A 14,945-nucleotide genomic window follows, 5' to 3' on the forward strand; every position below is an offset into this window, starting at 1 on the left:
GCGGGGGCTGATCAGCGACCCCATGGGACAGAGTAGAACTTCCCTCTCCCGCAGGCTGTCCTGGGCACCTAGGTAGGTCTCCAGGCCGTTCTGCTGCAGAGCCACAGCTGAGCCCTCCCAGAGCTCGCAGCACCAGGACCCGGGCACGTGTGCTCACACTGACTGCCGTGTCACCAGGAAGGCAGGACAGGTTCTCTGGAAGGGGCTCTGACAAGGATTCCATGGGATGATTCAGGGAAGAGCTCCTGCACCATAGGAGGCACGTGGCTGCAGGAAGGGAACAGAGGGTCTGACTGGGCTCCACCCTGCACTTGGGAAGATGGGTGGTGGGCTTGGGGAGTCCTGGGCAGGGCCTTCAAGGTATCCACAGCTTGAGCCTGGTGTGGAGGAGGGAAGGGTACATAGCTAAACCACACTCTTCACCGACACCTCCCCATCCCCCCACCAAGCCCAACCCAATGAAGCCAAGCCAATTCCCACCTGTATCAACTGAAAGGATAGAGTAGAACTGCCCTCTGGGCTGCTGGGGCTGTAACTTAAAGGGAGAAGCCAGCCTCATCTTTCTCCCTCTGGGCACTAGTGGGTTCAAAGGATCCCCAATTCCTGCTGGGCCCACCCAGCCCCAGCCCCACCCCCCACCCCCAAGCAAGTCTATTGTAGGCAAACAGCCACCAGGGGCCCCCAGGCGGGGACACAGGCACAGCACCAACAGCAGCTGCCGACGCACTTTAATCAAAATTCCATCTTTGGGATAGGGGCGCACACAACGTTACGACGGGACTGTCAGCTTGGCCCGACACATGGGATTTCCACAGAGCTGCACTCGGAACATGTGTATGAAAAATAAAATATATAATATTTAGCTTTTATACATTTCCCCGCCGCATCTCTATGTCCTCGGAACCAGGGACAGCCTCTTCCCTGTGGATGCGGCAAATGAAATCGGTTCTCTTCCAAAGTTCTGCGGGAAACACTTGATGGAGGTGGTCACACAATTGCGCGCGGAAGCCGACAGAGGTGACAGACGAGCACGGGGTACAGAGTGGGGAGGGATGCCCACCAGGGAGAAGAAAACCCTCAGCTCACCTGGCGTGGGGGGAAAAGCTGCAGCTGGACTTTGGCACCCCAGGGAATGGGGCCGTGGTCTGCGGGGGTGAAAGGGTGAGGGCCTAGTTGTGGCGGCCCTCCCCACCTGGGGCCGGGCAGGGTGCTCCCAGTAGCCCTTCCCGCCAGTCCTTAGCAGGAAGTCTGTGTGGAGAACACAGGACAGACAGGATTGGGTGGAAGTGGATGCTCTACTGAGCAGTGTCCTCAGGGTAGGGGGTGGGGGGACGCAAGATGCACACATACAATACGTTTCGGCCACCAGAGCAGGATGACCACACAGCCTTTGGCAGGAAGGGGGTAGACAGGCACATGGGGGACACCAGAGAGCCAGGAGGGTCAGGTTGGGGGCTGCACGAGCATTGCCGGGGTTTGGAAGAGGGGCCCCAAGCCTTCCCTGGGGCCCCCGACAGAAAGCAGGCATTCATGGCTCAGAACTTCTTTTCAGGAGACCATGGCACTGCCCCATGTCCCCCAGAGTCTTGTTAGGAAAGAGGTAAGCCAGTGACAGATGTCTTGGGGCCTCAGGTGCTTGGGAAGGGGTCTCTGGGCCACAGCCTGGCTGGGCAGGAGCTGACACAGTTCCCTGGGGCATCCGTGCCCTGATCTTTAGGCAGGAGTGACGGCAGATGCCAGGCAGGGCGCTGTCTACAGGTCCAACAGCCGCTCCTCGCAGCTCTCAGAGGGCCACTTGGAGGCGCCCCCATACACCTCAACGTTGTTATCCACCCAGGGGATGATGTTGCCTGGCATGTTGCTGGAGCAGTTGGCGATGTGGGCGATCTCCTGCGCACGCAGGACACGGTCCCATATGTTGAACTGGCTGAGCTCCCCCACGAACGCCTGAGTGGCGTCAAAGCGGCCCCCGACTGTGTCCTGGGGACAGAGGGGGGAGAGCAACCTCAGCCCTGTGGTCCCATCCCCCCACCCCCTCCCCAGGCCTCTCCTGGACAAAGTCTCACCAGGTGGGAGTGGGGGTGGGTGGGCGGGGCAGGGAGGGAGGGTGGGATGTGTGAATAATCTTTGAGCCTGTGAGAAAGGGCAGAGGCCTGGGGATATCAATTCTCAAATCACCCCGGTTTCGCACAGGGGAAATTGAGGCTGGAGGGGAAACCATAGACCCGAGCCCCCTGCCTCCCAGTTCCCCAAAATCGAAATGCATTGGTGGGGTGAAAGAGGAGGTAGAAAGGGTCCCTGCCTCAAATCAGGGGAGGGGGAACAGAGGGCCCCAGCTTCCAAAAGAGAGGGACAGGAGAGGAGACCCCGTGGGCCCCACCCAGTTTCCAAGCATGTCCTGGCACCAAGTTTTAACTCCCCAGCACTCCATCAACAACACAGGGTCTATCAGAGCCTCCACCACAGACCTTGGGATGGAGTCTTCAAGGCAGCCCCAAGGGCTGAGTACCCTACCTGCACCCTCTCTCTCAGTGGGCCCTCTGGGCAGCAGGGTTGAGACCCTGAGCAGGAAGCCCCCAGTCAGCAATGCACCAAGCAGAGGCTCGGGGAGGCAGGGGTGCACAGGCAGGGCTGCTGCCTACCTCCAGCCTCTCCCCAGAGGGAGGCTGGCGTGGGAACCCCAGGGTACCTCCAGCCAGGAAGGCCAGGCCATTACCCGTGGCACACTCCCTCGAGCTGGCCAGCACAACCTGGGCTGGCTGGCAGCTGTGGTACCCACCTGTTCCTGGCCAAGGATGAGCACGCCCCCTGGCTTGATGGGGTGCCAGGGGGCCAGGTTCTCGCCGGTGCCCAGCTTCTCCCCATCCTGGAAGGCCTCCCACAGGCCGTCCCGAGTGGTCCAGGTGACACAGATATGGTGCCACTTGCCATCGCTGACAAACAGGGGCAGCTGGGTGACCTGTGGGTAGAAGTGCAGACGGCATGCTGGACTCTGCTCTCAGAGGCCCCAGGGGCAGGACCTCCTTGGCCCATGCTCCTCCCATCACTCCAGCAGCCCCTCCTTCTCTAGGCTGTGTAGGTGATACACCCACCACCAGCTATGTCAGAGGGGTTTGAGGAAAGAAGAGGGAGGTAGGGCACTGTGCCTGAGAGACACACTCGCCAGGGGAAAGGGGCAGCCCAGAGTTTAAGCTGGACAGAACAAGGAGACCAAGGAGCTGGATGCCTGTCAACATCGGAAAACCAGTAGGGGAACCAGGGACACACTGGATCATCCTCCGCAAATAAATGTGCTCTGAAAACTACAAACCCAGCAGACAACCATCGGGTTCATCCTGACTAAGAGCAACCCTGAGTCTGGCCGGGCTTTGACTGGCTGAGCATTTTCAGAAATAGATAGCCAGACCTTTCTTCCAAGTTACCTCTGGGCAGATTGGACCCTCCCGCTTTAACCGATTGTCCGTGACACTGAGGGTTTCCTCTGGAGAAGGGCCCACACCGGGCGTCTAAACTCCAGCAGTGTCCCAACAGCCACTGTGGCACTTAGGATGGGTGTGAGCCCTGTCTCCTGCACAGAGGAGTGAAGGCCTCTGGGGGGCGAGTGGGAAGTGGAGCAGCAGGAGAAGATGAATTCCAGCCGTTCCCTCTGTGGCCAGCCCACTGCCAAGCACCCTGTTGTTACTGCTGGTCTCCTAGCAACCCGGGGCGTCCTCCCAGGAATTGCATGTTTACAAGCAGTCTAAACAGAGGGGGACACGATGCCTGGTCAGACGGTGTCCGAAGGTGATATTTAGAGTAATTAATCCTTGGCTTGAAGTGGTCACTGCCAGGATCCCAGTGGGGCGAGGCCGAGACATTTCCAACCTAAACAAACTCCACCGGGACAGTTTGGGAAGGCAGCCAGCCAGCTGCCCTGCGGTGGGTGGGGGAGGAGGGTCTGCAGATAGTTTTGGCTATGTGAAGTATGACTTTGGGATGAAAAGTGTGCCGTGGGGCCGTGGGGGTGGGATGGGGTACTCGGGCTAGGGCAGGACTAAGAAGGGCTATCCAACTGCTCTGTGGGAGCCTCACACTGTATGTGCCTGAATGAAGGTGAATTTTATCAGCCCTCAGAAAATCCCTCGATGCCCGGCCTCCAGCAAACATTGTATGTTCAGAAGTACCAGGTGCTCGAGATGTACACAGCCCCTCTCCATCCGTCCCCCCACCTCCCTTGGTAAGCAGCCTTCCCCAGCGGAGACCCTACAACCCCTTCTGTTTCTTCCACTCCGCGGGTACCCGGAGAAACTGCGCCAGCCTGGGACTCCACCTGGGGTCGCCCGAAGGATCCCCGTCCCAGTGCACCACCTGGGAAAAGGAGTAAGTCCACGCAAAGCCATGCCCACCACAAGCCCCGGGATACGTTTTGTGCCTGATCCCCTGCGCCATCTGCCTCGGGCCTCACCTTGTCGTTGATGAGCAGCTCGATGGGGTTGTTGCCCCACTCGATGAGCACGATCTCGTTGGCCTGCCCGGGCACTGCGTACGAGAAGGGGGTGCCGATGCCCGGCGAGGCGCTGGACCGCAGCCAGAGGCAGATGGTGAAGGCATACAGCTCAGGCAGCGTCTTCTTGATCTTGCCGTATAGGTAATTGGTGCGCAGGGGCAGGGACACTCTGAAGGCATCCGGCGACTTGAATGCGCTGTTACCTGCGGGGAGAGAAGGGAGGTTGCTGGCCATTAGGTCCATGCCGGTGCAGCGCATCGGTCTCCGCTGAGGCACTCAAAATACCAGTCCCTCTGTCCGTGGAGCAGCTTCCACTGCCAGGGCTGGGGTGGGGGGGCTTTCCCTGAGTGATCCCGGGAAGTCTGAGATTCAGCTACTCCGAACCCAAATAATGAAATGTCAGCTGGATGGATAGATTAGGGAAGAGAACTCCGAGCAGGCAGAGGGCACTGCCAGTACAGGAAGGGGGCAGGGAAGGCTCTGTGTACTCAAGGCACTAAATACTCAAGAAAAGGTGCCCTGCTGGTGCTGGGGGTTAAGATTGGGCTGCTAACAGCAAGATCACTGGTTTAAACCCAGCAGGAGACGAAAGATGAGGCTGTCTGCTCCAGTCAAGATGAACAGCCTAGGCAGCCCCGTGGAGCAGGTCTACTCTGCCCTACAGGGTCACTTCGAGTCTTGGACTCAACCTGCCAGCAGCAGGCTTGGTTTGGTTTGGGGACAGCGAATGAGGCCTCTTTCAAGGCAGAAGAAAATAACCCCTGTTGGGTTCGAATAGCCTCTAACAGTCACATCTGGGAACTGGAGTCCTGGGTGATGGAAATAGTTAGGCGCTCAACTAACGAGCTGAAGGGCTGGAGTTTCTAATCCACCCCAAGGTGCCTCAGGAGACAGGCCACTGCTGAAAGATCAGCACCGAAAACCCTGGTGAAAATCCCAGTGGCACACGGGGCCTCCAGGAGCCAAGGCCGACGATGCCAGCTGTTGACCTGGTGATTCGAGGGCTCATGGAATGGGGTCAAGAGGACCTGGTCTGGCTTTTCTAGTTCCACTAAGGAAAGAAAGCGTCCCTTTGTTCCTGACCACCTTTGTTATTGCCTAAAATGACAAGCCCTCAGTTGTGTCGGCAAGGAACCCACTCAACTTGGTCTTGGGGACAGAGGGGTTTGAAGCACTCAGCCTCCGCCAATCCTCGGTCCTCAGGCCCGGGAGTCGGCCCTTGTGTTGTTTGACATTAGCCCTGAAATTTTTGTGACTTTCCTTTGAAATCCTTGATGAGATGTGCAGTGGCCTTTCTTCCTTCTTGAAGGGAGATCAAGTTATTGACCGTTTCCTGCTGTTGGAAACCAGAGGGACCCTGGGTCTGGACACAACTGCAGATCAATACAGCAGCATCCAAGTACCTTACACTGATGGGACCTGAACACACCAAGCCAAACCATCTCCCATGATGCTGCCGCACCCCACCTGCCTGGCAGCAGTGAAGCCCCCGGTTGTCCCCATGGGATCAGACTCACTGCCATCGAATTGATTAAAAGTCTTCTCAATCCTCTATAGCAGGCACCCTCAAACTATGGCCCGCTGGCCACATGCAGCCCGCTGAGGACATTTATCTGGCCTGCTGGGTGTTTTTGCCCCGTTTGTTTTTTTACTTCAAAATAAGATATGTGCAGTGTGTATAGGAATTTGTTCATAGTTTTTTTTTTAACTATAGTCCAGCCCTCCAGAGTCTGAGGGATAGTGAACTGGCCCCCTGTTTAAAAGGTTTGAGGCTAGAGGGCTTCCAAGGCTGTAAATCTGTCTCTACAGGAGCAGACAATCTGGTTGCTGAACCTCCAACCTATGGTGAGAAGCTCAATGCTAATCTCATGGCACCACTAGAGTGTTTCCTGTGCAAATGGCGCTTCCAAGTCCCTTGACAACAACTGGTACTCTGAAATGGGTTTAGGAATTTTCAGAACACCATTGGATGAAGGTCAAGATTAATCTTCCCTAAATAAAGATATAGATATGTGGAAGGCTGGGTCTTATCTAGTTTATCACAGATTTCAAAATCTGCAGGGTCCACACCCCAATCTTGTGAGCCATCTCAACACAAACTCCTTTAGAGTTCAGATCCCACAGTCAAATATTTATTTGCACCGACTCGATGACAGTGCACTGGGTGAGTTTATGAGCCAGAAGGAACCTTGGTGGTGCAGTGGTTAAATCACTCAGATGCTAACCAAAAAGTCGATAGTTCAAATCCACTGCGACTTTGCAGGAGAGAGATGGAGCCTGCCTGCTTCCCCGAAATCCTAGAAAGCAGTTCCAAAACTCGGTCCTCACAGGTTGCTATGAGCTGGAATGGACATGAGGGCAGTGGGTGAGAGGAGCAAGAGGAAGTTCCTGTTTGGTGCATGTGGTTACTGCATTTGGCAGCCCTTAATCCAAAGGCTGGAGGTACTAGTTGGCCCCCCGGGGTGCCTCAGCAGAAAGGCCTGGCAATCCACTTCTGGAAAAACCACCACTAAAAACCCTGAGAAGGATGATGTGAGTCAGAATGGATTCCAGGGCAACTGCTTTAGGCCCAGGGAGTTCCCCAGCAGAGACCGAACGGAATCAGTCCCCTCCGCACCCCTCCTGTAAACAAAGCGAGGCAGTGTGGATAGGTAAACTTCTCCCTTCTCTGCCACAATCCCGCATACTCCCTTTGCTCCTTAGCCAATTTTTGATGAGAGAAACCCCCAGGTCTGTTTCCACTCACCTACAGGGCACTTGTGCAGGAAAATGCCATGACCTCTACACCGGCCCTAGGGGAGCTCACTCAAAGCCATTGAGCCAATTCCAAACCACCCTACAGAACAGGGTAGAACTCCCCACCCCCACCCCAGGCTGCCGAGACTGTCAGGAACAGGAACTCTCATCTTTCTTCCAAGGAGCAGCTGGGAGTTTCAAACTGCTGACCTATACCTAATCCACTCCTTGGTCTCATGGGCAGTGTTTACTAAGCGTGCAGCTACCTGATCCATCCTGGCTTGAGGTTGAGGATGGGAAGACCTCGTCACCTGGGGAACTAAGGAGCCAGGCCAGCACAGAGGCTGGGAATGGTCTCATATTAGGCTGAAGCCAAGCAGAGGAAGGGAACCTCTCGGCCTTAACTCCAAGATTTCACAGGTGGTCCAGCAGAGGCCCCGAGGCTCAGATAAGTGCAGTGATCCATCCAAGGTCACAGATCAGTGATGGCAGGCAGGGACCAGCTGCTGTCCAGTCGATGCCTGACTCCTGGTGACCCACATGTGTAAGGGCGAGCTGTTCTCTTCAGGACATTCAAAGGCTGAGTTCTCAGAGGTGGGTGGCCAGGCCTTTCTTCTAAGGCCCCTCCTTCCTTTTGTTTAGCCATGGAGCACATTAACTGTTCGCACCACCTGCAGCTGTGAGCATGTCCTGCCTGGGTGGTAAGTGCCTGTCCTCACCATAGGTAGTGCCAGTGGATAAAAACAAACGGCTTCTATCCTGGAAGGGGGCTGGCTTTTCTACTTAATGACTCTCAGCATCATTACTCTTGTTAGCTGAGTGATGATAGGCTTAATTAGAGGTGGGGGACCCCCAAGAGGCAGAGAAGACCTTGATTCTGGTGCCCTGTCACCTAGTAGCCTAACTCTGAGGTTCAGTGGCAACTCTGTGCAAGTCAGTGAAGGCATACAAGGCCACCCAGAGCCTCAGGAACTTCAGGTGGCAGGCAAGGTGGGTTCCAGGGGTCTGCACCAGCACAGCTGGTTTGCTCTCCTCTCAAGCTGGTGTTTCTTCCACCAACTCTGCCCTACGGGCTTCTATGAGTTTGAATGAGCTCAAGTCCAGTGAAGCCCAATCCTCACTGAAATTCAACCAAGGCAATCGAGAGCCACAGTGCCTGTCACAGTTCCTCTGGATCCCCTCTCTCATCCTACAGCTGCCCCTAGACAACTGTCAGGTGGCCATCCACACCCCACCTGGCTGAGGGCTCCAGGGAGGTGGGGGCTGGACAAAAAAAGGAGAGCTCCTTCGCCTTTGTTTCTGCAGAGAGAGAAGAGAGGCCAAAGCCAGACTGCTCACCTCTGGGGAGGCTGGAGACCGCATCAGTTTCCCGAGGCCAGCTCACCAAGACCAGAGGCCCAGGTAAACTCATGTTTGGAAACCCGAGTCTAAGCCACACTCACGCTTTGCTGAAAAGGTCCAGGGCCTTTTTTCTGGAAGGGAAGCTCAGGAAAGTAATAGTGGTCGCCCATGAATTCTGGGGTCTGTGAACCTGATCAGCACCCTCCCCTTCCTCTGATCTGCTCCAGTAGGCCCTCCTTGGCCACTGGCCTTAAAAGACGCATCCAACATGAGGCATTAAGTGCACTTCCTGTCAATTCATGGGGTGGGGTGACTGGAAACCTTGCTGTCTGGCTAGTGTTCTTCTGGGAAGCCTGTCATCCCAGCCCCCTAACAGCACACCCAGTGTTCCCAGTTCTATCAGCATGATGCCTCCCCTTTTTCTCCCCTCGGGAGGAAATGATCCACAGGGCAGGAGTGGAGAAGGGGAGGATGCAGAGAGCTGATTAGGAGACCAGTTCGCTTCATTGCTATCCAGTGGATTTCGACTCAGAGTGGCCCTACGGGAGAGAGAGCAACTGCCCTGAAGGGTTTCCAAGACTGACATCTTCATGGAAGCAGACTGACACAACGGGTGGGTGGGTTCAAATGGCTGCCTTTTGGTTAACAGCAGAGTGCTCAACCACTGCGCCACCAGGGCTTCGAGACCTCTTAAGATGGGGGAATGAAATGCCCACAGGGCCAGTGGGGACTTACGCTGTTTATCCAGCTCATCCTAAATTGATTTGTTTTCTTGGTCAAGGGCAGTGGGGGTGGGGGTGACAGCGCTGCCTCTCAAGAGACTGCTGTCAGTTGCCCTTGTTTGTTTTCACAGCCCTGACCCTGTCCTCACATTGTGCCACATTGCTGCTGTCCATCGCTGAAATCCCACGGCAGACACCTGGGCCATTCCTTGCTCTGAACCCCAGGGATGATGTGCCAGCGAGCTTGTCTACGGCCCCAACTTCAGGAGCACCGAGCCTTTCTTATACCAGGCAGGCGAGCTGCCTCGGCTTCAACAGCAAGCCTGCACCTGACACTTGGACAGAGGAGACTGGCCAATTGATCTGTAAGGACACAGATGGTTTCCTGCATCTAAGACTGGAAGGTTCTAGAGTGGAAGGATGAGCAGCTTCAGAGCCACCACCAGCAATGTCTCTAGAGTCACCCTGCTGGGCTCAGGGAGCACCAGTGACTGCCTCTGTGGACTGATCCCCTGGATCTCCCCTCTCTGGCTCTGTGGGCAGCTTTCTCTCTCTACAGCAGGGCCGGGGCCGGGAGGGGCCCAGACACCAGTCCAGCAGTCACCTCGCTCCAGCTCGGTCACCCTCTGCAGCAGGGCGTTCAGGGCACTCTCGGTCTTCAGCCGGTGCGCCGAGGTCTCGTTGTGCAGCAGTGATTTCTCGTCCTGGAGCTCGGCCACCTTGCTCAGCAGCTGCCGCTCCAGCTCCCCCAGCCGCCGCTGCAGCACCTCTCGGAAGTCACTGGGGAGCACAGCATTGGACACATTCCCTCGGAGCTGGTGCTGGGGGTGGGGGGTTAACACAGAGGGAGAAGTCAAGCCAGCAGAAAAGACACCCAACTGTGCTCCCACCCCCTGGGGTCTGACCTCACTAGGCGATGATGCTCCCCAAATACCAGTCCTCAATCTGCCAGTGGCTCCCATGGGGGCATGCCACTGGGGTTTTTGTTTGTTTGTTTGGGTCTGGGGAGGATTTTCCACGTCAGGCAAGAATGCCTCTCCGACAACATTGTGAATTTGTGACTCACCTTACTCCTCGCAGAAAGCTGTTTTTCTTTTTTCTAAAAAGTCAAAAATGTCCCCCCTCTTCTTACTAAAAAGAATGCTAACCAGCACATGTAATTCTATGTAGGGCCAAGGCCAAAACAGCTAGGATTTGGAGTGGTGGCGGCTTTTGTTAAACAAGCAAAACAAACTCAGACCCAGTGCCACTGAGTTGATTCTGACTCAAGTCGATCCTGGAAGACAGACTAGAACAGATCCATTGGGCTCACAGAACTGTAAATCTTTAGGGAAGCAGACTGCCAACCTTAGGCTGGTAGGTGCACAGCCTTGAGCTTAACCAAAGTGCCACTTAAACAAATGGTGCTCCAAATGGGAAAGCGTCCATCCAGAAATCAAACAGTCCCTACGTCCCAGTATGGCAGGAAGGTAAATAGGCAGGCATTTGGAGATGCCACCGCAGACCTGACTGCTCTGAGTTTCAGAAATCTCTGTTTCAATGTGGTGTTTAAATCCTCAGTTCCCTTTTACCCCTCTCCCATCCTGCTGGAGCTGAGGACATTCTGCTGCTGCCCAGCAACGTGTCCTTGGCAGGCCATCAGCCCCTCTCTATGTCTAAGCGTAAGGAGTCCTCATGGCATGATAGTGAAGGCACTTGGAAGTGAGCTGAAAAGTCAGGCATTCAAACCCATCAGCTTCTCCTCAAGAGAAAGATGAGGCTGTCTGCTCTCATAAAGATCCACAGCTTCCAAAATCCTGTGGGCGTGATTCTACCCTCTCCTATAGGGGTCACTGATTTGGAATCAACTCCACAGCTAGGTTTTATGGTTTGGGTTTTTTTTTGCTTTGCTTTTATGTGTAATCACTCCAAACTGTAGAGTGCAGATCACAGACACCCCATCCTAGTTGTTGCCAGAATTAGGATTAGATAATATGCCTGATGCATATTTAGTGTTTAAGAGCTGTTGGCTTCTATTAATCATAATGAGTCAAGGGATGTGCCGATACTGGGAATGCTGTATTTAGCATCATACCCTGGGAAATTCCTCAAAATAATTTGGCAATGATCCCCACCTATCATTTAAACCGAGCCATGCTAATAAGTATTCTGATCACTGTTATCAACAGAAAAGGGGCGGCCCTGGTGGCGCTGCGCTCAAAGGTGGGCTGCTAACCAGAGGTTGTGGGTCCAAAGCTTCTCAGTTGTTCTGCAGCAGGAAGAGTAAGCAATCTACTCCTGAAAAGATGGAAACCTCCTGCCGGAGGGTCGATTTCAACTACGGCCAATGCAATGGGCCAGAGTGGAACTGCCCCGCAGGGTTTCCAAAGACCCTAACCTTTACCAAAACAGACCGTCTCACTTTTCTGCCCTTGAGAGAGAGGCTGGTGGGTTCAGGCCACGACCACGGAAAGAAGACAGCCTCGGAAGAAATCACCGTGTGGAACCCGATGGGCTTTGTCACACGGGGTCGCTGTGAGATGGAAAACGGACATGATGGCACTCACAGCAAGGAGTGTAAGGAGTCTGGGGTGGGGTGGAAGGTCAACACCGGGAAGACTCCCCGCCCTGAGCAGTCCTCTCTCCAGAGTGCAGAATCAGGGCGCCTCCTTGCAAAGCGACCTGAAAGCCGCCCAGGGGCCGGGCACAGGCAGCACTGGAGTCCACCTGCCGACCCTGCGCGGTCAGTTCGGATCCCACGGCCGGCCCTGGGAGGGCGTGCGGTGCCTTCAGAGTCCCTCGCACGTTCGGGCTCAGGAAGGGCGGGGTGCCAGAGGCTCCGGACCCGTCTCAGCAGTGCGGCGCTGGGCGCTAAAGGGTTCCTGGGCGCAGCCGCTCTCGGGGCTCTGTCCCAGCGCAGAGGCTTAACCCTTTCCGCCCAGGCTCGGAAGCTGGGAAGTTTCCGAACCGAGCCCGGTGCTGTGGCTGCGGGCGTGCCGCCGTCGAGTGGACCCCGACTCACGGCGGCAGAGCTGAACTGCTCCATAGGTTTCACTGGCTGTCATCCTGACGGGAACCGGGCGCCAGGGCTTTTATCCCCTCGGAGCCACTACACGGTTGGAGCTGCCGACCTCCCCGTTAGCAACAGAGCACCGAACCTCAACCCAGACCCCTTCCCCAAACTCGGCTCTGTGCGCCGACCAGGGGGCGGCCCGCCACCCTGTTCCCACGCCCCGCGCTCCCCGGGCCCGCCCGCTACCTCGAGGCTCTCCAGGCGGTCCTTGAGCGTCTGCAGCGAGCGGCTGAGCTGCTCCACGACGTGGCCCGGGTCGCGCGGCAGGTCGCCCATGGTGGCGTCCTTGCCCGCGGCCGCCCTGCCCGGCGCCTTGCCGCGCGCCAGCCCCTCGCAGCGCGCCAGCTTGCCCGTCAGTTCGCGGATGGCCTCGCGCTGCGCACCCAGGGTCTCCTTCTGCTGCACGACGGTCTCGCGCAGCTGCAGCACGGCGGCCCGCAGCTCCTCCTCGGGGCTCGGCGCGCCGCCCTGCATGGGCGCCGCGGGCAGCGGGCAGCCGGTGCGCGCCGCCTCCGGGGGCAGCGCGGTGCACACGAAGCGGCTGCCGGGCGCCGGGCCGTCCTGGGCTGCGGCGGCCACGGCGAGCGCCAGGCCGGCGGCCAGCATCGCCAGCATCGCGCCGCGGGGTTCAGCTCCGCATGGGAGGCGGGCAGCCGTCGGAGCGCCGGCGGTCAGAACCTCCGCAGCCGTCAGCCGCGCGTCTGCTCAGCGCGGTGCTCCTACTCCGCCGGCGCGCGCCCTTTCTTAAGTTGGGGGAGGAGGGGCCGGCGCGTGGGGAGTGTAGCGTCGCGAGTTCTGATTGGTCCTGCCCGGCGCGCGTCACGCAGAGGGCGGGGCGTAGGCGGAGCAGGGCGTGGGGGGGCGCGGCGCCCTCCTCGTTGGCGCGGCCGGCGCAGGAGGCGCGAGTCGGGGCTCTTGGGTGGCTCTCCGGAAGGGGATCTGAGGTAAAAGCCGGCTCCACCTGACTGGCGTGGGCGCCCCTCCCGCCTGTTCAAGCACGCGGACGTCCCGGGCAGGCGGAGGAGAACCGGGGCTCCCTGTGGTGACCCTGGTGTCCCCAGCAGCCAGCACGAAAAGGAGACCTCTTCGCTAAACGTTCGCTACAGTCTGAAGGCCGACGGGCCACCCCAAATTCACAAAGGGGGAAGAGGAGCCCCAGCGGTGGCAGGAAGTCCCCACGGCTGGCGACCTGAGCCTCTAAAGGCAGGAAGGCGTTGCGCGACGGCCCCCTCAGGAAAGGCAACACTTCCACGCGCCCCACCCCTCCCCCCTTCCAGCACTCCCTTCCAGGGAACTCAACTAATTCAGGCGCCCGCCCGCGGGGACCAGGAAAGGGCGCCAGACGCTGAGGGGAAGGTGAAGACACTAGGGCCACCAGGCCACGAGCAGTGGTCGTGTATGTCCAGCGACAGTCCTGTGGTGGGGGCTGGACCACCAATCAGACCTGGGCTTGATGGGACTCATGCCTGGAGTCACTTGCTGCCCACGGGCAGCCCCGATGGTCAGGCCTCTCCCAGGGGAGACACCTGTCCCCAGACTCTGGGAGAGGACAGACAGGCCCAGAACCAACCCCCGAAGAGCAAATGCATTGGGAACTCAGCCTGAGACTCACATAGTGGTTTCGAGAGATTTCAGGGCCCAGCTACAGACTGAGCTGGTTTACTGCACCTTCGAAATGGAAAATCTTTCTTTATTATTTTTCCAAAATCCCCTTGCAAGGTCATTAATCACATTATCCATTACAGCAGAAACAAATGGATTTGTCACTTGTGCACGGAAGCCCGGTGGATTCTGCCAACAAATCGTATCAGAATGAATGAAAGGATGATGCTAACATAAAAGATGGCAGGGATTCTTCTCCAGCAACCTAATCCTGACCTGCTTTGCACTTCAAACAATTGCTTCCGTTATGTAAACAGCGGTGGGATTTTCAAGGACGGTGTGGTGTAATCACCAGAAAAGTTCGATTTTGTGGGGGGGGGGGGGGGATCTCTTGACGGTTCAAAAGGAGAGCCAGGAAATCTGGTCTACACAGTTCCCAAAGCAGAAGACAGTGGACACGATGCGGCTCAGGTAAGATCTGGGAGAGGAGATACAGAGGGGAAGTTAGAGACTGTTGGTGTGTACCTCCAGGAGGTAGCAGCTTCACCCTGAGAATATGACCTTGATCTGAATCATTCCTTCTGGATCTTTACTTCAGCTCCTGAACCCCTAAAGTCTGAATTACACACACATTACAATCATGAATGGGATGAGGTTTCCAAGCACTTTAGACAATGTTCAGATTTAGGGGATCCCCTAAGGCACCAATCCACCCATCTTCAGAAGGAGCCAGTTAAGGATGGGAATTTTCAATGTCCTTGTACTCGATGACCTAGATGGCTCTTAATCAGATGTGACAGTACAACCACAGCATATATTATTGTTCCTCTCATCCTTTCTTCATACAGATTGATGTGTCCATGGTCACCAGCACTTCAAACACAGGCCGGCTCCTTGAATGATGGAATAAATTTAGACTTATTTTCAGAATTCTCATTCCTTCCTGAACAATATGTCCCCGAATAGTTACTTGTTGGTTACTCAAAAGAGATTCCAATACAGAAAG

The 14,945-nt window shown here is 56.4% G+C and overlaps 1 protein-coding gene across 1 annotated transcript; it reads right to left on the minus strand.

Annotated features, from left to right (window-relative positions):
• Positions 1–722: 722 nt before the first annotated feature.
• On the minus strand, positions 723–13,035 carry NPTX2 (neuronal pentraxin 2). Its single transcript, XM_075528569.1, has 5 exons — positions 12,524–13,035; positions 9,890–10,106; positions 4,445–4,689; positions 2,780–2,959; positions 723–1,980 (listed from the first exon to the last, which is right to left on the minus strand). The coding sequence occupies exons 1-5, from the start codon at positions 12,950–12,952 to the stop codon at positions 1,753–1,755; spliced, it is 1,299 nt and encodes a 432-aa protein (XP_075384684.1). The 5' UTR covers positions 12,953–13,035; the 3' UTR covers positions 723–1,752.
• Between the last annotated feature and the right edge of the window lie 1,910 nt (positions 13,036–14,945).

This window comes from Tenrec ecaudatus, chromosome 12, assembly GCF_050624435.1.
Source record: "Tenrec ecaudatus isolate mTenEca1 chromosome 12, mTenEca1.hap1, whole genome shotgun sequence".
Lineage (NCBI taxonomy): Eukaryota > Metazoa > Chordata > Mammalia > Afrosoricida > Tenrecidae > Tenrec > Tenrec ecaudatus.